The sequence below is a fragment of the Rhinoraja longicauda genome, chromosome 1, assembly GCF_053455715.1.
Source record: "Rhinoraja longicauda isolate Sanriku21f chromosome 1, sRhiLon1.1, whole genome shotgun sequence".
In the NCBI taxonomy this organism is placed as follows: domain Eukaryota; kingdom Metazoa; phylum Chordata; class Chondrichthyes; order Rajiformes; family Arhynchobatidae; genus Rhinoraja; species Rhinoraja longicauda.
This window is the reverse complement of record NC_135953.1, coordinates 48,827,389-48,847,218: the sequence shown is the minus strand read 5'-3', so window position 1 is coordinate 48,847,218 and position 19,830 is coordinate 48,827,389. Positions and strand designations below refer to the sequence as shown.

The following is a 19,830-nucleotide window of genomic DNA, read 5'->3' as shown; positions in this document are numbered from 1 at the left end:
ATCACTGAAAGTAAGCATGCAGGTACAGCAGGCAGTGAAGAAAGCTAATGGCATGTTAGTTTTCATTGCGAGAGGATTTGAGTTTAGGAGCAAAGACGTCCTACTGCAGTTGTACAGGGTGAGATCGCACCTGGAGTATTGTGTGCAACTTTGGTCTCCTAATTTGAGGAAGGACATTATTGCTATTGAGGGAGTGCAGCGTAGGTTCACCAGGTTAATTCCCGGGGGGGGGGGGGGGGGCGGAACTGACATATGATGAAAAAATCGGTCGACTGGACTTGTATTAACTGGAATATAGAAGGATGAGAGGGGATCTTATAGAAACATATAAAATTCTTAAAGGATTGGACAGGCTAGATGCAGGAAAAATGTTCCCATTGTTGGTGGAGTCCAGAACCAGGGGTCACAGTTTAAGAATGTGTAGGCCATTTAGGATTGAGATGAGGAAAAACTTCTTCACCCAGAGTTGTGAATCTGTGGAATTCTCTACCACAAAAGGCATTGGAGACCAATTCACTGGATGTTTTCAAGAGAGAGTTAGAAGTAGCTCTTCATGCTAAAGGAACCAAGGTATATGGGGGGAAAAGCAAGAATGGGGTACTGATTGTGGATGATCAGCCATGATCATATTGAATGGCGGTGCTGGCTCGAAGGACGGAATGGCGTACTCCTGCACCTATTTTTCTATGTTTCTAATGTACTTGAGTTTGGCTTGATTGTATTTATGTTGATTATTATCTCATGTGATTGGATAGCATGCAAAACAAAGTTTTTCAGTGTACTTTGGTGCAAGAATAAAAGATCATGGCAGGACGGTCTCAACCTGAAACGTCACCCATTCCTTCTCTCAGAGATGCTGCCTGTCCTGCTGAGTTACTTCATCATTTTGTGTGTATCCAGTTTAAACCAGCATCTACAGTTCCTTCTTACACATGGCTGATTAAACATTCTTTATTGAATGGTGGAGCAGTCTGAAAGAACTGTGTGGCCAGTTCTTATTTTTATTTGCTCTATTTATAACTTGTTAAGGTGTTTACAAGCCAATTACTATTGCATAAACAATTGAAACCTAAGAAAATCTGGAAGTCGACAATTCCACGTATTTTCCAATACATAAATTATAGCGAGAAAAATGAAATATAAAAAACAATGTTCCACTCAAATAGTTGAAAGGAGTGGATGATGCCATTTTATTGCTTCCTGCACATATTTGACATAATATATTTTGCTTAACAGTTTTTTAATGGGATTTTAATGGATTCAAACCTCTTATTAAACAGAATACTCTTTACTTGGAACTGACCACAAAACTACTTGACACCAAAGAGAGGGCACAGACATTTAAGCTTAATAATAATAAACATGCCCAAAAAGAAGCAGGGGATAGAATTAAGATTCTCCAGCAAGGTAAGTTTTATGAAAATAATTTTTTGGGAGATTCTGTGTCAAACCAAATAGATCACAAGTGTTCCATCAAGATTATCCTGCTGTGATTTTTCTCCAACATGCACTTTATTTAAATTCAATAATTATCTGCATGTTAATCTTTTTAAATGAGATGCTCTGCCTCATGCAGTTTTACGTTCTTTTTTTAAATTTTTATTACCTTTATTGTCATTTAAAATGAATTGAACGAAAATCATTTGCCACGCAGCCGCAACAGTACAGAGTAAAAGACACAAGACACACAATTTTAACACTAACATCCATCACAGTGACTCCTCCAGACACCCCCTCACTGTGATGGAAGGCAAGAAAATTTCTTCTCGCTTCCCCCATGCTTCTCCCACGGACAGATAGTTCGACTTCTGCCGAGGCGACCGAGGCTCCCGACTCGCAAGGAGATGGAAAGTCCCGCGGCCGAGCCGTGCCGGGCGATGAAACGTCCCGCGGCCGAGCCATGCCGGGTGATGAAAAGTCCCTTTGTTCATGTGAATGACAAATCTCAGTGTTATTCAGACAAAAGCACAGAAAATACGATTTAGTTGTTGAGTTTATTGACATTGCACAAATCTGGTGATGTACAGATACAATGAAAATCTGGCTTGCAGCAGTCTCACAGGCACATAGACAGACACACGTGAAATATAAATTATACATAAATTACATAAAATTCTGCAAGACCATAAAAGGAAAAGACTGTGCAGAAAGAAAGGCATTAGTGCAACAAGTCCATGGCATTACATGAGGTGGTCCAAGGTGTTCTCTAACCAAGATAGTATTAGGATTGTGCAGCTTGGTTCAAGAATCTGGTAGTTGGGGGAAAGTAGCTGTTCCTGAATTTGGTGGTGCAGGATTGCAGGTACTAATGAAGTCCTTTCTATGGGTGTTTCCATAAATAAGGGTACCAACATGTGACATGGAAGGCCAAATTTGAAAGTTATTAAATCGTAATGAAATACCACAGGATTAAAAATGGGCCCACCTATGATCCTTTTGAGCTAATTTGTGATCAAAATCAACCAAAATTTGACCAAAATTTAAAACTTTCAAAATTTGCGGGGAAAAACAAGGAAAACAAATATTTATAAAACATTAGATCAAGTGGGCCCAAACCTCTCCTGCATTGGTGCAGCACCCTCTCCCCCCTCCCCCTCACTCCTCCCACCTCCTTCCCCTCCCTCCTCCCCCTCCCTCCTCCCTCCACCCCCCTCCCCCTCACTCCCTCCCTCTCCCCACCCTTCCCCCGCCACTCCATCCCCCTCAACCTCCTTATCCTCCCCTTCCCTCCCTAGGAGATGGTTTTAAACTTTAAAATGTGAATAACTTTAAAAATATAACACCGATTTCAATGAAACTTCTTCCATTAGCACCAAAGGGACGGCGGTGAGTAAGATGGGCCTAAAATTGTCACGCTATCGTGCACCATTTTGGCTGTAGTTCAGGAACAAACAAACAAACGAGAGTTTTAGTATATAAATATAAGACATATGGGACACTTACTGATTTTGAAGCTCCCTTACAAAATGTCGGCACCTAACCCACCACGTGGCCCGTAGTTCACGCCAAGGTCATTATAATTGCGTTATCTGAATTTTTTTCGAATCGCGTTGAATGCAACCTGTTATAGCGCTATAAATAGCATTGACAACCGGAGGGACTACAGAATGAGACATCGTGAAAATAGGTGAGCAAACTAGATGTTTATTTCGTGATTTTAAGTTCTATTCATTATTAAGTATTTCAATGGAAACCTTAAACACAAAATATAAATAATCAAAAAGAAACAATAACTATAAAACTGTTCACACGTGACACATTTCGCACGTGACCAAAGGTGCACCGGTCTACTCGCATTCTGCTGCAAAAACATGGGACATCAGAAAACCATCTAATCGGATGATAAATGATAAAAATCATAAGCATAATCAGAATTTGGCTTATATAGCGATATTTAATTGCAAAATTAATGTAATCTGGTATAAGTTAGCCTTAGGATTTGATGAAATCCCGCTTGAGAAATGTCACAAAAAAATGCCAAAAAAAAACACAGGGACTTTTGTCTGATATTTTTCTTTGTAAAACCAGATTAATTTAGACAATAGACAATAGGTGCAGGAGGAGGCCATTTGGCCCTTCGAGCCAGCACCACCAATCATTGTGATCATGGCTGATCATTGTCAAACAGTACCTCGTTCCTACCTTCTCCCCATACCCCCTGACTCCGCTATCCTTAAGAGCTCTATCTAGCTCTCTCTTGAATGCATTCAGAGACTTGGCCTCCATTGCCTTCTGAGGCAGTGAATTCCACAGATTTACAACTCTCTGAATGAAAGCTTTTCCTCATCTCCATTCTAAATGGCCTACCCCTTATTCTTAAACTGTGGCCCCTGGTTCTGGACTCCCCCAACATTGGGAACATGTTTCCTGCCTCTAACGTGTCCACCCCCTTAATAATCTTATATGTTTAGATAAGATCCCCTCTCATTCTTCTAAATTCCAGTGTATACAAGCCTAGCCGCTCCAGTCTTTCAACATACGACAGTCCCGCCATTCCGGGAATTAACCTAGTAAACCTACGCTGCACCCCCTCAATAGCAAGAATATCCTTCCTCAAATTTGGAGACCAAAACTGCACACAGTACTCCAGGTGCGGTCACACTAGGGCCCTATACAATAGACAATAGACAATAGGTGCAGGAGTAGGCCATTCAGCCCTTCGAGCCAGCACCGCCATTCAATGCGATCATGGCTGATAACTCTCAATCAGTACCCTGTTCCTGCCTTCTCCCCATACCCCCTCACTCCGCTATCCATAAGAGCTCTATCCAGCTCTCTTGAAAGCATCCAACGAACTGGCCTCCACTGCCTTCTGAGGCAGAGAATTCCACACCTTCACCACTCTCTGACTGAAAAAGTTCTTCCTCATCTCCGTTCTAAATGGCCTACCCATCTCTCTAAATGCCTACCCCTTATCTTAAACTGTGCCCCTTTTCTGGACTCCCCAACATGAATGAACATGAACCTGCCTCCAATTCCCAACCCTAATTATCTTATATGTTTCAATAAGATCCCCCCTCATCCTTCTAAATTCCAGTGTATACAAGCCCAATCGCTCCAGCCTTTCAACATACGACAGTCCCCGCCATTCCGGAATTAACCTAGTGAACCTACGCTGCACGCCCTCCATAGCAAGAATATCCTTTCTCAAATTTGGAGACCAAAACGCACACAGTACCCCAGGTGCCGGTCTCACCAGGAGGGCCCGGTACAACTGTAGAAGGAACCTCTTTGCTCCTATACTCAACTCCTCTGTTTACGAAGGCCAACATTCCCATTGGCTTCTTCACTGCCTGCTGTACTCTGCATCTCTTTGACCACCCCCACCAAGGACACCCAGATCTCGTTGAACCTCCTCCCCACCTCCCTATACTTGACACCATTCAGATAATAATCTGCCTTTCTATTCTTACTTCCAAAGTGAATAACCTCACACTTATCTACATTAAACTGCATCTGCCATGTATCCGCCCACTCACACAACCTGTCCAAGTCACCCTGCAGCCTTATTGCATCTTCCTCACAATTCACACTACCCCCCAGCTTAGTGTCATCTGCAAATTTGCTAATGGTACTTTTAATCCCTTCGTCTAAGTCATTAATGTATATCGTAAATAGCTGGGGTCCCAGCACCGAACCTTGCGGTACCCCACTGGTCACTGCCTGCCATTCCGAAAGGGACCCATTTATCCCCACTCTTTGCTTTCTGTCTGTCAACCAATTTTCTATCCATGTCAGTACCCTACCTCCAATACCATGTGCCCTAATTTTGCCCACTAATCTCCTATGTGGGACCTTGTCGAAGGCTTTCTGAAAGTCGAGGTACACCACATCCACTGACTCTCCCCTGTCAATTTTCCTAGTTACATCCTCAAAAAATTCCAGTAGATTTGTCAAGCATGATTTCCCCTTCGTAAATCCATGCTGACTCGGAATGATTCCGTTACTGCTATCCAAATGCTCAGCAATTTCGTCTTTTATAATTGACTCCAGCATCTTCCCCACCACTGATGTCAGACTAACTGGTCTATAATTACCCGTTTTCTCTCTCCCTCCTTTCTTAAAAAGTGGGATAACATTTGCTATCCTCCAATCCACAGGAACTGATCCTGAATCTATAGAACATTGAAAAATGATCTCCAATGCTTCCACTATTTCTAGAGCCACCTCCTTAAGTACCCTGGGATGCAGACCATCAGGCCCTGGGGATTTATCAGCCTTCAGTCCCATCAGTCTACCCAAAACCATTTCCTGCCTAATGTGGATTTCCTTCAGTTCCTCCATCACCCTAGGTTCTCCGGCCCCTAGAACATTTGGGAGATTGTGTGTATCTTCCTCAGTGAAGACAGATCCAAAGTAACGGTTTAACTCGTCTGCCATTTCTTTGTTCCCCATAATAAATTCCCCTGCTTCTGTCTTCAAGGGACCCACATTTGCCTTGACTATTTTTTTCCTCTTCACGTACCTAAAAAAACTTTTGCTATCCTCCTTTATATTATTGGCTAGTTTACCCTTGTACCTCATCTTTTCTCCCCGTATTGCCTTTTTAGTTAACTTTTGTTGCTCTTTAAAAGAGTCCCAATCCTCTGTCTTCCCACTCTTCTTTGCTATGTTATACTTCCTCTCCTTAATTTTTATGCTGTCCCTGACTTCCCTTGTCAGCCACAGGTGTCTCTTACTCCCCTTAGAGTCTTTCCACCTCTTTGGAATAAATTGATCCTGCAACCTCTGCATTATTCCCAGGAATACCTGCCATTGCTGTTCTACCGTGTTCCCTGCTAGGGCCTCCTTCCAGTCAATTTTGGCCAGCTCCTGCCTCATGCCTCTGTAATCCCCTTTGCTATACTGTAATACCAACACTTCCGATTTTCCCTTCTGCCTTTCCATTTGCAGAGTAAAACTTATCATGTTGTGATCACTGCCTCCTAATGGCTCTTTTACCTCTAGTCCCCTTATCAGATCAGGATCATTACACAACACTAAATCCAGAATTGCCTTCTCCCTGGTAGGCTCCAGTACAAGCTGTTCTAAGAATCCATCTCGAAGGCACTCTACAAACTCTCTTTCCTGGGGTCCATTTCCAACCTGATTTTCCCAGTCTACCTGCATGTTGAAATCTCCCATAACCACCGTAGCATTACATTTTTGACACGCCAGAAGGACCTCTTTGCTCCTATACATCTGGTGCTCTACCCAGTTACCAACTGATCAATATCTTCCTCTGGCCTGAGACTGAATATAAAGGTGAACATTTTTTAAATCATTAAATTAGAAGTAAATGCTCGAAAGAAAAGCAGAAAATAGGACAAGGAAATGTAAGTGATAAAAAAATGATTCCACAATATCAAAGTCTTTTCGATGAATAGCTCATGCTGAATCTGTGGGGGCTGGTGGAATCAGGGGATATGGGGAGAAGTTGGGCACAGGTTACTGATTGTGGATGATCAGCCATGATCACATGAGTGGTGGTGCTGGCTAGAAGGGCCGAAAGGCCTCCTCCTGCGCCTATTTTCTATGTTAGTTGAATTGAATTCTTGTGATTAGCTTACTGTACTTTGGTGTTGACATCACTCTTGCATTAACAATAAAATGGTCTACTTTTAACTTCAATGTAGAGATTAAAGAGTTGGAGAAGCATCCTGCTTTTGATAAATCAGTAAAAATGGCTGAGTTAAAGACGAATGACAAAAGCTCTACCCATCCTGCTGATGAATCACGTGATGGTGCCCTTAATTTAAATTTGCTGGAACAATCTGCACCAAAAGTAAAAGAAGAAAGTAAGTAAATGAACAGTGTCATTATCTATAATTCAATACATTATTGCAGAATCCATTTTGGAAACGGTGTGGATTTTTAAAAGGAGGTACAAGAAGCTGCAGGTATTTATTCACAAAATGTTGGAGCAACTCAGCAGGTCAGGCAGCATCTCAGGAAAGAAGGAATGGGTGACGTTTCGGATCGAGACCCTTCAGACTGAATCAGCCCTGCCCCTCCCCCCACCATAATCAGTCTGAAGAAGGGTCCCAACCTGAAACGGCACCTATCCATGTACTCCAGAGATGCTGCTTGACCCACTAAGTTATTCCAGCATTTTGGGACAAGTCCAATCGAGTTTGTAATATGCACATGTATGGTGAGGTGCAGGTACAATGAAAATCTTGGCTGCATCAGATTCACAGGCACGTGGATGTGGATAACACACAAAAAGATAAATTATACATCAATTGCACAAATTCTCCAAGACAGTAAAAAAAAAAGACTGAAAAAAACAAGACATTATTACAAAACACAATTGGATCAATAAGTCCATGGTAATGCAAGATGTCCATAGTGTTGCATTTGTATGGTAGAAATAGGACTGCAGTTCAGTTCAAAAACCTTTTGATCTAGAAAAGTAGTTGTTCCTGAACTTTATGGTGTGCGACTTCAGGCGTTTGTACCTACGGCCCAACTATAGCAGCGAGAAGAGAGCGTGGCCTGGATCCTTAATGATAGATGCCATCATCTTGAGGCAGTGCCTCGTGTAAATGCTTTTGAGGATGGCGAGGTCTGTGCCCATGATGGACCAGGCTGAGTCCAGCATTCAGCAGCGTCTTGCATTCCTGTGCGTTGGAATTGTCGTATCAGGCCATGATGTAACCAGGCAGGATACTTTGCTACGGTGCATCTGCAGAATCTGAAAATATTTTGACGGGGTCTCCAAGAGGATAAATGAGGAAAGGCCAATGGCCATTGTCTGTATAGATTTTAACAAGGCCTATGACACTGTCCCACATGGTAGACTAGTCCGGATGGTTAGAGCACATGGAATCCAAGGTGAGCTAGCCAATTGGATTCAAAATTGGCTTGGAGAAAGGAATCAAAATATAGTTGGTATAAATGTAAATTGTCCCTAATGTGTGAGGGATGGTGTTAATATGCGTGTATCGCTGGTCGATCTGGACTTGGTGGGCCGAAGGGCCTGTTTCTGTACTGTAAATCTAAACTAAAAGTGGCAGTTTAAATGGGCAATGTGATGAGGAAGAGATTTGGAATGCCAGCCTTCGTGGGAAGGATGTTGAGAACAAATGTTGGGACATCATGATGCAGTTTAAAAATTTGTCCGTGAAACCACACTTGGTGTGTGCAGTTCTGATCGCCCTGCGATAGGGCAGTGTCATTAAGTTGGAAAGGGTACAGAAGAGATTCACCAGGATATTAGTTGGACTTGTGGGTTTGAGTTACAGGGAGATGGGTTGGTTGGGAAATCTGTCTAGAGCATAGAAGGGCGAGGGATGACCATGTTGAAATGAACAAAATCATGAGGGGCAATGATAAAGTGACACGTACAGACTCTTCCCCAAGTTAGAGGATTTTAAAACTAGACTTAAGGTGCATGGGGAGAGATTTAAGAGAGTTCAGGCAACTTTTTCACTCAGAAATCTATATCTGGAACAAATGCCGGAGGAAGCAAAAGAAGTGGATACAGTTATAACTTTCAAAAGATATTTGGACAGATACATGGATAGAAGAAGTTTGGTGGGATATGGGCTAAATGCAGGTGAATGGGAGTCGCCCAGAATTCCAACTTGGTCTACGTGGACAAGTTGGGCCATGGACCTGTTTCCATGTAGACACAAGGAATGGCAGATGCTGGTTTGCCAAAAGCGCTGGAGTAACTCAGCAGATCACACCTGACCCGCCGACTTACTGCAGTACTTTGGGCCTGTTTGCATGCTGTATAGCTCTCAGAACCAATTATGTTGGAGTGTTCAGTGACATACAGAATTTCTTTAAACTTCTGAAAAAGTAAACACTCCAGCCCAGCTTCTTCATAATCATATCTATATCATGTCATCAAGATGTTAAAGCCCAGGAATTTGAAGTTGCTAACTGTTCGCTGCCGACCCACCAATGAAAACTAGCATGCAGTCTCCTGACTGTCTTTCTGAAAACAATGATTGGTTCCTTGGCTCTGTTGACTTTGAGTGGGAAGTTGTGGTGGTGGCGCCACTTAACTAGGTGTTCTTTTTTTTCTGTGTGTGCTAAATTATCACCATCTGTGATTTTGCCAACAATGGTGTTGTCACCCACACATTTGTAGGTGGGATTGTAACTGTGTTTAGTCACACGGTCAAGGGTATAAAGTCATTAGAAATTGGTGTGGGAATGTGAAGGGGGATTAAAATAGTTGGCAACTTAGAGATCTAGATGGCTACAATGGACAGAATGCAGGTGCTTTGCAAGGTGGCCGCTCGTCTATATTTCATCTCACTGAAATAGAGTTGGTCGCATTGAGTGCAATAGACGCGGTTGGAGGAAAGCAGCTGAAACTGTCTCACCTGAAAAGACTGTTCAGGTCCTTGAAAGGAGGTAAGGGTGGAGGTGTGGGGACAGGAGTTATTCATACAGTGCTGGGGAAAATGCATGGAGGGATGAACAAATCAGGGAGTTGTAAAGAGAGTGGTTCCTGCGGAAACCAGGAAGGGTAGTTGAAGGGAATATGTGACTGGTGTGAGATCACATTGCAGCTGGCAAAAATATTGAATAATATTGTCCTCACAGATTTATTTATTTTGTCCTGTTAATCATTACAGTAAAACATGAACCAAAGGATGTGCGAAACTTTGACTATACTGCACGAAGTTGGACTGGCAAATCTCCCAAGCAATTTCTGATTGACTGGTGTCGGAAAAACATCCCCACTGGTCCAGCTCCGAGCTATCGCAAAATTCCAGTGGGTAGATTCTGGAAGTGTAGGTTTGTGTGTTTTGTTGTACTTTTTGTGAGAATTGATAAACTGTGACATCTTGGCAAAGTTTCATTCATCATTATAAACGTGCTCTCAACATCACCATCTCTATATCTCGATTCCCTTTCCCCTGACTCTCAGTCTGAAGAAGGGGCTCGACCAGAAACATCACCTATTCCTTTTCTCCAGAGAAGCTGTCTGACCTGCTGAGTTACTCCAGTATTTTGTCTATCTTTGGTTCAAAGACAAGTTGCATTTCACTCAGCAACATAATCTTATTTGTTTTACTTTAATACTCAGAAAAAGTATAATAATCTAGTTAAATATCACATTTAAAAACTAATTTTTGCCTTTACATTTGTGCCTTGTTTTCTTTATCTCTCATTTTTAAATTTATTTCTTATTCTCTGACTCTTTGAGTTAACATATAACATATAACAACTACAGCATGGAAACAGGCCTGTCCGGCCCTACCAGTCCATGCCGACCATTCTCCCTGACCTAGTCTCATCTACCTGCACTCAGACCATAACCCTCCAATCCCCTCCTATCCATATACCTATCCAATTTACTCTTAAATAATAAAATCGAGCCAGCCTCCACCACTTCCACCGGAAGTCCATTCCATACAGCCACAACCCTCTGAGTAAAGAAATTCCCCCTCATGTTACCCCTAAACCTTTGTCCCTCAATTCTGAAGCTATGTCCCCTTGTTGGAATCTTCTCCACTCTCAAAGGGAAAAGCCTACCCACGTCAACTCTGTCCGTCCCTCTCAAAATTTTAAAAACCTCTATCAAGTCCCCCCTCAACCTTCTACGCTCCAAAGAATAAAGACCCAACCTGTTCAACCTCTCTCTGTAGCCTAAGTGCTGAAACCCAGGCAACATTCTAGTAAATCTCCTCTGTACCCTCTCCATTTTGTCGACATCCTTCCTATAATTTGGCGACGAGAACTGCACACCATACTCCAGATTCGGCCTCACCAATGCCCTGTACAATTTCAACATTACATCCCAACTTCTATACTCGATGCTCTGATTTATAAAGGCAAGCATACCAAACGCCTTCTTCACCACCCTATCCAGGGTTGAGTATTCTTTTGTTATTTTTCCTTCGCCCTTGTTCTTGTACCTGTTTTGGAGGTGAAAATTAGTTTGTGCCAGCATAACGTTTTAATTAGCAACAACATCAGGTAATGAAATTACTGTAAGGCCTTTATTTGTTATTTTTGTAATCTAATAATATCTTCAAGTGTTGGAATCTTTAATGAAAAACAACTGCCGGTGTTCTTCAGACTCTAAAGGATGGTCCCGGCCCGAAACATTGTCTGTCCATTTCCCTCTAGTGATCCACTGAGTTCCTCCAGCAGTTTTTTTTTGTTCAGTCCTCAAGATTGGCATTGGTTTTTGATTCTTTGTGGAATGTTTTTACCTTCGGGATTTGACTTAAACAACTTTCTCTCCCTCATGCATCTTTCTTATGTTTCTTGGTCATGCAATAGTCAGCTGTTAAATATTATTTTCTTAATTTAGTGTAAGAGTAAACCGACAGAAAGATGGAATACTAGAAGTCTGTCCCACAATTCTCACCGAAGATGGCATGCAAGCGCAACATCTAGCTTCTACTTTGGCTCTATGGCATTTAGTAAGAGGACAGGTAAGATCAAACACAAGACACCCATTATTTATGTAGCTGAAAGTGAACGTTTCCAGCCTAATGTTTTGTAGTGCTTCAAAGACAGGAAATGTTTCCACTTGCTGCACCAGCAGCCTTGCACTTCTAGGCCAAGAAGATATAAAAACCAGGAGAGCCAAAATTGTATCTCCTGATTGTCCTGTTATAATTTGTTAAAATTGTGTGTCGATATTTGACAAAGCTATGATCTGCATTGACTGTTGTGTTGATTGTTATGTCTTAAGGAGTAATATGTGTATGGACACAGTCAGAAGTGTACAATAGACAATAGGTGCAGGAGGAGGCCATTCGGCCCTTCGAGCCAGCACCGCCATTCAATGTGATCATGGCTGATCATTCTCAATCAGTACCCTGTTCCTGCCTTCTCCCCATACCCCCTGACTCCGCTATCCTTAAGAGCTCTATCTAGCTCTCTCTCTAGTGTAGATCCATGTCTGATTTTACTGTTGCACATCCAGTCCATAATCCAGATCGGGTTTTGTACTGCGTTATCCTAGTACTGGCCTGCTAGTCTGGAGACTATCGTGGGAGCTGGGGGTAACAGTAGCCAGCATCTGTACTGCTAGTGATCTGCTAATAACGAACTTATGTACAAAGACTTGAGTGACTGAATATATACACCCACAAACATGGTGTCAGAAGTGGGGGAAATTTAACTTTTGAGCCACCACCATTTGTTCCCTCAAGACTTTTAACATCTCTAACTATGGCTGAATCTTTAAGCTCTTTGAAACACGCTGCGTCGAGTTGCAGATTTGGTGACCGCTGTGATGAACTCACTAGAGACAGGCTTGTGTGTGGCATCACTAATGACAAATTGAGAAATGATCTTTTGCGTGATTGCGATCTGACTCTAGCTAAAGGGATCAGCACCTGTCGGATTCATGAATTGACGGATGTCACACAAAGACTTTGAGTGCCATGCCTCAGTCTGTTTTCAGCATTGACTCGACAGGACCATATATCAGAAAGGCACGTCGACCGTTTGAAGTGACACAAGCCCAGCCTAGTAGATCTGGCATAAGATTTGTTAACTATTGCATTAATTGTGGTAGCTCTCATATAGCCAAACGGGAGAAATGCCCGGCTTTTGGACGAATTTGTCATGGTTGCAAATGAAGAAATCATTTCTGGAAGTGCTGCAGATCACGGTTCCAGCAAGATTGAGACGAAACAAGCTGTACATTTGCTAATCTCGAAGCCTTCACACGACTTATCTGATAGTGACACTGTAAACTTTCCAGAGAATATGTCTTCGGTGGATGGAGTTCAGCTCAATACACACTCTGTCCGGGACCAGTTAATTAAACACAAAGCTCCCATGGTCACATTAAAGATAAACAATGTGCCTATTGTTGCGAAGATAGACACAGGTGCGGCGGGCAATGTCATATCTCATGCCGAGTTTTCAAGGCTTCGCAGAGCTGAAGAATTAAAAACATGAGACGCAACCTTCCAAGCATATGGGGGGAGCGAGGTGCTTCCCCTTGGAGTGGTGGAGCTACAGTGCCACTTAGCGGCACAATCATACAATTTGCAATTCTTCGTAGTTAATCGCACAGTCGTCCCTCTACTTGGCATTGACGCATTTATTGACATGGGATTGGTTTCATTCGGTAAGGCCATGCATCAGCTTGCGCCGGTCCCGGACTCCACACGACGTATCCTCGCGGACTACAAGGATCTCTTCAGCGACGAACTTGGCAAGCTGCCTGTCACGTACTCAATGACTATTGACCCGGATGTGAGACCCGTGGTCCGCCCTGTTCATCGCATCCCAGTTGCCATGCGAGACCGGGTTAAGGCAGAGCTCGACAGGATGGTAGCTCTGGGAGTTATTACTCCAGTTACGGAGCCCACTGACTGGGTGTCCTCAATGGTGGCCGCCACCAAGAAGAACAAGCAGGAGATACGTATATGCATCAACCTGAGGGTTTTAAACACTGCACTCAAGCGACCTCATCACCCCATGCGCACCGTGAAGGAGGTGGCCGCAAACTTGGGCAAGGCAACGGTGTTCTCGGCTCTCGACGCCAAGACCTCGTTCTGGCAAATTCCCCTGGACCACAAATCCTCTCTGCTCACTACTTGCAGCACATCCTTCGGACGCTACAGATTCTTGTGGATGCCGTTCGGGATTAACGCGGCCAGTGCAGTGTTTCGACGCTCTATGGAGCAACTGTTCGACAGATGCCCATGTGCGGTTGTCGTCGATGGCATTATCCTGGCGGGTAAGGATGTGCAGGAGCACGATGTCAACTTAAGGAAGATACTCGATCGTGCCAGGGAGATACACTTGAAACTCAATCCCAACAAGTGCAGGTTCCGTGTCAACAAGGTGAGCTATGTGGAACATGTTTACACCAGCGAGGGCCTCAAGGCTGATCCTGAGAAGATAGCAGCCATCAGCGAGATAGCAGTACCGACTGATGTCACCAGCCCTCAGAGGTTCCTGGGCATGGTGAACTATCTTGGCAAGTTTATTCCTCAATTTAGCGAACTCTCCACTCCACTGAGACAGCTTACTCACAAAGACATTGCATGGACGTGGCATGAGCAACAACAGCGAGCTTTCGTCGCGCTCAGACACCTGATGTCATGCCCTCCCACCCTGGCATATTTTGACGTTAATCGACCAGTTACGCTGACCTGCGACGCATCCCAGTATGGCCTCGGCGCTGCGAGCCTGCAGGATGGCCAGACCATTGCTTATGCCTCAAGGACCATGACGGACACGGAGACACGCTACGCACAAATCAAGAAAGAACTGTTGCCGGTTGTTTTTACGTGCGAAAAGTTCAATAACTCCATTTTGGCAAGACTGCCATCGTTGAGACTGATCACCAACCACTGATTTCTATACTGAACAAACCACTCCGTGCTGCCCCGGCGAGACTGCAAAGGATGATGCTGCTTCTCAAAAAATATGACTTTACACTAATTTACAACCGGGCAAGGACATGCACCTGGCCGACACCCAGTCCCGTGCGCCCAGGAAGACCTATAATCAGCATGCTGCCGAGAAGGATTGTTTTGACGTAATGATCGTCGATCATCTCTCCATATCTTGTCTGGACATGTTAGTGGCACACACGGCGGAGGACGACACTTTGCAGTCGCTCGCGTCCGAAATTCAACACGGTTTGTCGAGTAAGTTGCATATATTACGTCTCTGTACAGCCGTACTTTCCCGTTGGAGATGAGCTGGTTATCGAGAACGGGGTCATTATGAAAGGCCACAAAGCGGTGATCCCTGCCTCACTATGGCACCAGTACTTCAACGCAGTACATAGGGACCACCTTGGCGCTGAGGCAACGGTTCAGCGAGCGAAAAGTATGATTTTCTGGCCTGCTATGTCTGACTACGTGCACCAGAGGGTGCAATCATGTGCAGTATGTAACAGTTTGGCCCCACATCAACAAAGGGGACCGCTTTTGCTGCACCTGGTTCCTGATTTACCCTGGTCCTCTGTGGCCACTGACATTTTCGAGTGGCGTGGCAATCAATATCTGGTCCTGGTGGATTCCTATTCCAGGTGGTTCGAGATCGATTTGCTCCGCACAATTTCATCAGCGGCGATAATTCAAAAACTTGCAAGACATTTCTCAATCCATGGTTCTCACACCCTCATGTCGGATAATGCCGGTCAATTTAACAGTCAGTGTTTCAAGGACTTTGCTATGCTCTGGGTTTTTAAACACATCACCAGCAGCTCGGAGTATCCACAGTCGAACGGGCTAGCCGAGAGGGCTGTCCGTAGTGCCATGTAGAGATCCAGAAGAGCCGGGTCCGATGTATTCCTGGAGCTCCTCAATCTCCGTAACGTTTCACACGACCCGGTACTGGGTTGTCCAGACAAACTCGTACAACCCTTCCCACTGCAAGGCAACTACTACAGCCCCGTGTTTACGAGCCTCAATCTGTTCAGGCTCAGCTGCAACATAAACAACAGATCCAGAAGGCGTACTACGACAGGTCTAGCCGTCCTCTCCAGCCTCTGTCGGAGGGTCAGCCTGCAGACCCAGAAGGGTCATGATCGTCTGGGCGTAGTTAGTGGGACCTGCCAGGAGCCACGGTCCTATCTTGTCCAATCGGAAGGAGGAACCTACCGGCGGAACAGAAAACACATTCTACCGGTGAATGAGCCGGTGCCATCTCACGGCTACACGGAGGTCACAGATGGCATGTTATAAGCCGATGGTGACCAGGCGTCGGCAGACCGCAAGTTGGTCTTTACACCAACAAAGGAGCCGCTGGTGCCGGTGGTGAAATCACCCATAAAATCGCCTATAAAGTCGCCCATGATATCACCGCTGCAGTCTCCTGTGCAAAAGGCTGTTGCGAGACCAGTGCCGTTGGAACCACCGACTACAGTGCTGCCACCTACAACGGGTACAGTGGAGGGCCTGTATCGTACTCGTGCAGGACGGGTCTGTAAGCTCAATCCCAAGTACCAAGACTGTGGCTAGATACTTATTATGGCCTCTGATCAATTACTGTCCTTCCCGTTCCCTTGCATTTATCTTACTCAATTTGTATCCTCCTCTGCTTATAGTTTGTCGTAGTTGCTGTTTTCATCCCTTATATTAGAATGTCGGTGAGCTGTAGTTTTTTTGTATCATAGTGGCTTGGGGGCTTATGCTTAAGCAGGAGGATGTAGATCCATGTCTGGTTTTACTGTTGCACATCCGGTCCATAATCCAGATCGGGTTTTGTACTGCATTATCCTAGTACTGGCTAGTCTGGAAACTATCGTGGGACCTGGGGGTAACAGCAGCCAGCATCTGTACTGCTAGTGATCTGCTAATAGAGAACTTATGTACAAAGACTTGAGTGACTGAATATATACACCCACAAACAAGAAGTACTGAAGTTAGACAATAGACAATAGGTGCAGGAGTAGGCCATTCAGCCCTTCGAGCCAGCACCGCCATTCAATGCGATCATGGCTGATCACTCTCAATCAGTACCCCGTTCCTGCCTTCTCCCCATACCCCCTCACTCCGCTATCCTTAAGAGCTCTATCCAGCTCTCTCTTGAAAGCATCCAACGAACTGGCCTCCACTGCCTTCTGAGGCAGAGAATTCCACACCTTCACCACTCTCTGACTGAAAAAGTTCTTCCTCATCTCCGTTCTAAATGGCCTACCCCTTATTCTTAAACTGTGGCCCCTTGTTCTGGACTCCCCCAACATTGGGAACATGTTTCCTGCCTCTAATGTGTCCAATCCCCTAATTATCTTATATGTTTCAATAAGATCCCCCCTCATCCTTCTAAATTCCAGTGTATACAAGCCTAATTGCTCCAGCCTTTCAACATACGACAGTCCCGCCATTCCGGGAATCAACCTAGTGAACCTACGCTGCACGCCCTCAATAGCAAGAATATCCTTCCTCAAATTTGGAGACCAAAACTGCACACAGTACTCCAGGTGCGGTCTCACCAGGGCCCGGTACAACTGTAGAAGGACCTCTTTGCTCCTATACTCAACTCCTCTTGTTACGAAGGCCAACATTCCATTGGCTTTCTTCACTGCCTGCTGTACCTGCATGCTTCCTTTCAGTGACTGATGCACTAGGACACCCAGATCTCGTTGAACATCCCCTCTTCCTAACTTGACACCATTCAGATAATAATCTGCCTTTCTATTCTTACTTCCAAAGTGAATAACCTCACACTTATCTACATTAAACTGCATCTGCCATGTATCCGCCCACTCACACAACCTGCCCAAGTCACCCTGCAGCCTTATTGCATCTTCCTCACAATTCACACTACCCCCCAGCTTAGTATCATCTGCAAATTTGCTAATGGTACTTTTAATCCCTTCATCTAAGTCATTAATGTATATCGTAAATAGCTGGGGTCCCAGCACCGAACCTTGCGGTACCCCACTGGTCACTGCCTACCATTCCGAAAGGGACCCATTTATCCCCACTCTTTGCTTTCTGTCTGTCAACCAATTTTCTATCCATGTCAGTACCCTACCCCCAATACCATGTGCTCTAATTTTGCCCACTAATCTCCTATGTGGGACCTTGTCGAAGGCTTTCTGAAAGTCGAGGTACACCACATCCACGGACTCTCCCCTGTCAATTTTCCTAGTTACATCCTCAAAAAATTCCAGTAGATTTGTCAAGCATGATTTCCCCTTCGTAAATCCATGCTGACTCGGAATGATCCTGTTACTGCTATCCAAATGCTCAGCAATTTCATCTTTTATAATTGACTCCAGCATCTTCCCCACCACTGATGTCAGACTAACTGGTCTATAATTACCCGTTTTCTCTCTCCCTCCTTTCTTAAAAAGTGGGATAACATTTGCTATCCTCCAATCCACAGGAACTGATCCTGAATCTATAGAACATTGAAAAATGATCTCCAATGCTTCCACTATTTCTAGAGCCACCTCCTTAAGTACCCTGGGATGAAGACCATCAGGCCCTGGGGATTTATCAGCCTTCAGTCCCATCAGTCTACCCAAAACCATTTCCTGCCTAATGTGGATTTCCTTCAGTTCCTCCATCACCCTAGGTTCTCCGGCCCCTAGAACATTTGGGAGATTGTGTGTATCCTCCTCAGTAAACACAGATCCAAAGTAACGGTTTAACTCGTCTGCCATTTCTTTGTTCCCCATAATAAATTCCCCTGCTTCTGTCTTCAAGGGACCCACATTTGCCTTGACTATTTTTTTCCTCTTCACGTACCTAAAAAAACTTTTGCTATCCTCCTTTATATTATTGGCTAGTTTACCCTCGTGCCTTTTTAGTTAACTTTTGTTGCTCTTTAAAAGAGTCCCAATCCTCTGTCTTCCCACTCTTTACTATGTTATACTTCCTCTCCTTAATTTTTATGCTGTCCTTGACTTCCCTCGTCAGCCACAGGTGTCTCTTACTCCCCTTAGAGTCTTTCCGCCTCTTTGGGATAAATTGATCCTGCAACCTCTGCATTATTCCCAGGAATACCTGCCATTGCTGTTCTACCGTCTTTCCCGCTAGGGCCTCCTTCCAGTCAATTTTGGCCAGCTCCTGCCTCATGCCTCTGTAATCCCCTTTGCTATACTGTAATACCGACATTTCCGATTTTCCCTTCTGCCTTTCCATTTGCAGAGTAAAACTTATCATGTTGTGATCACTGCCTCCTAATGGCTCTTTTACCTCTAGTCCCCTTATCAGATCAGGATCATTACACAACACTAAATCCAGAATTGCCTTCTCCCTGGTAGGCTCCAGTACAAGCTGTTCTAAGAATCCATCTCGAAGGCACTCTACAAACTCTCTTTCCTGGGGTCCATTTCCAACCTGATTTTCCCAGTCTACCTGCATGTTGAAATCTCCCATAACCACCGTAGCATTACATTTGTGACACGCCAATTTTATCTCCTGATTCAACTTGCACCCTATGTCGAGGCTACTGTTTGGGGGCCTATAGATAACTCCCATTAGGGTCTTTTTACCCTTACAATTCCTCATTTCTATCCATACTGATTCAACATCTCCTGATTCTATGTCACCCCTTGCAAGGGAATGAATATCATTCCTTACCAGCAGAGCAACCCCACCCCCTCTGCCCACCTGTCTGTCTTTTCTATACGTTGTGTACCCCTGAATATTCAGTTCCCAGCCCTGGTCCTCTTGTAGCCATGTCTCAGTGATCCCTACAACATCATACAGCATCTTACGTCTCAAAGGAAGGACAGTAAAAGGAGAAGGAATATGGTGCAGCTAATGAGCCAAAGTGTGCTTACATGGAAAAAGTACTGTGGGGAAAGCAGATGAACTGAGATCCTAGATCAGTGGTTTCCCCATGACAGGAAGGATTTTGAGGCTTTGAAAAGGGGCAAAGGAGGTTTACCAGGATTATGCCTAGGTTAGGGGGTATTAGCTACAGGGAGAGATTGGA

At 44.4% G+C, this 19,830-nt stretch overlaps 1 protein-coding gene across 3 annotated transcripts in view; it reads left to right on the top strand.

Annotated features, from left to right (window-relative positions):
- Nucleotides 1-19,830, top strand: part of dhx29 (DEAH (Asp-Glu-Ala-His) box polypeptide 29) — a 73,365-nt gene that overhangs the window by 14,796 nt on the left and 38,739 nt on the right. For 2 of the 3 annotated variants that reach the window (XM_078396870.1, XM_078396878.1), the window contains exons 7-10: nucleotides 1,281-1,407; nucleotides 7,116-7,277; nucleotides 10,077-10,239; nucleotides 11,765-11,888. In XM_078396870.1, coding sequence (XP_078252996.1) covers nucleotides 1,281-1,407; nucleotides 7,116-7,277; nucleotides 10,077-10,239; nucleotides 11,765-11,888 — 576 coding nt within the window. Of the gene's footprint in view, nucleotides 1-1,280; nucleotides 1,408-7,115; nucleotides 7,278-10,076; nucleotides 10,240-11,764; nucleotides 11,889-19,830 lie in introns of those variants that run through there. The other variant, XM_078396887.1, reaches the window with a different exon arrangement.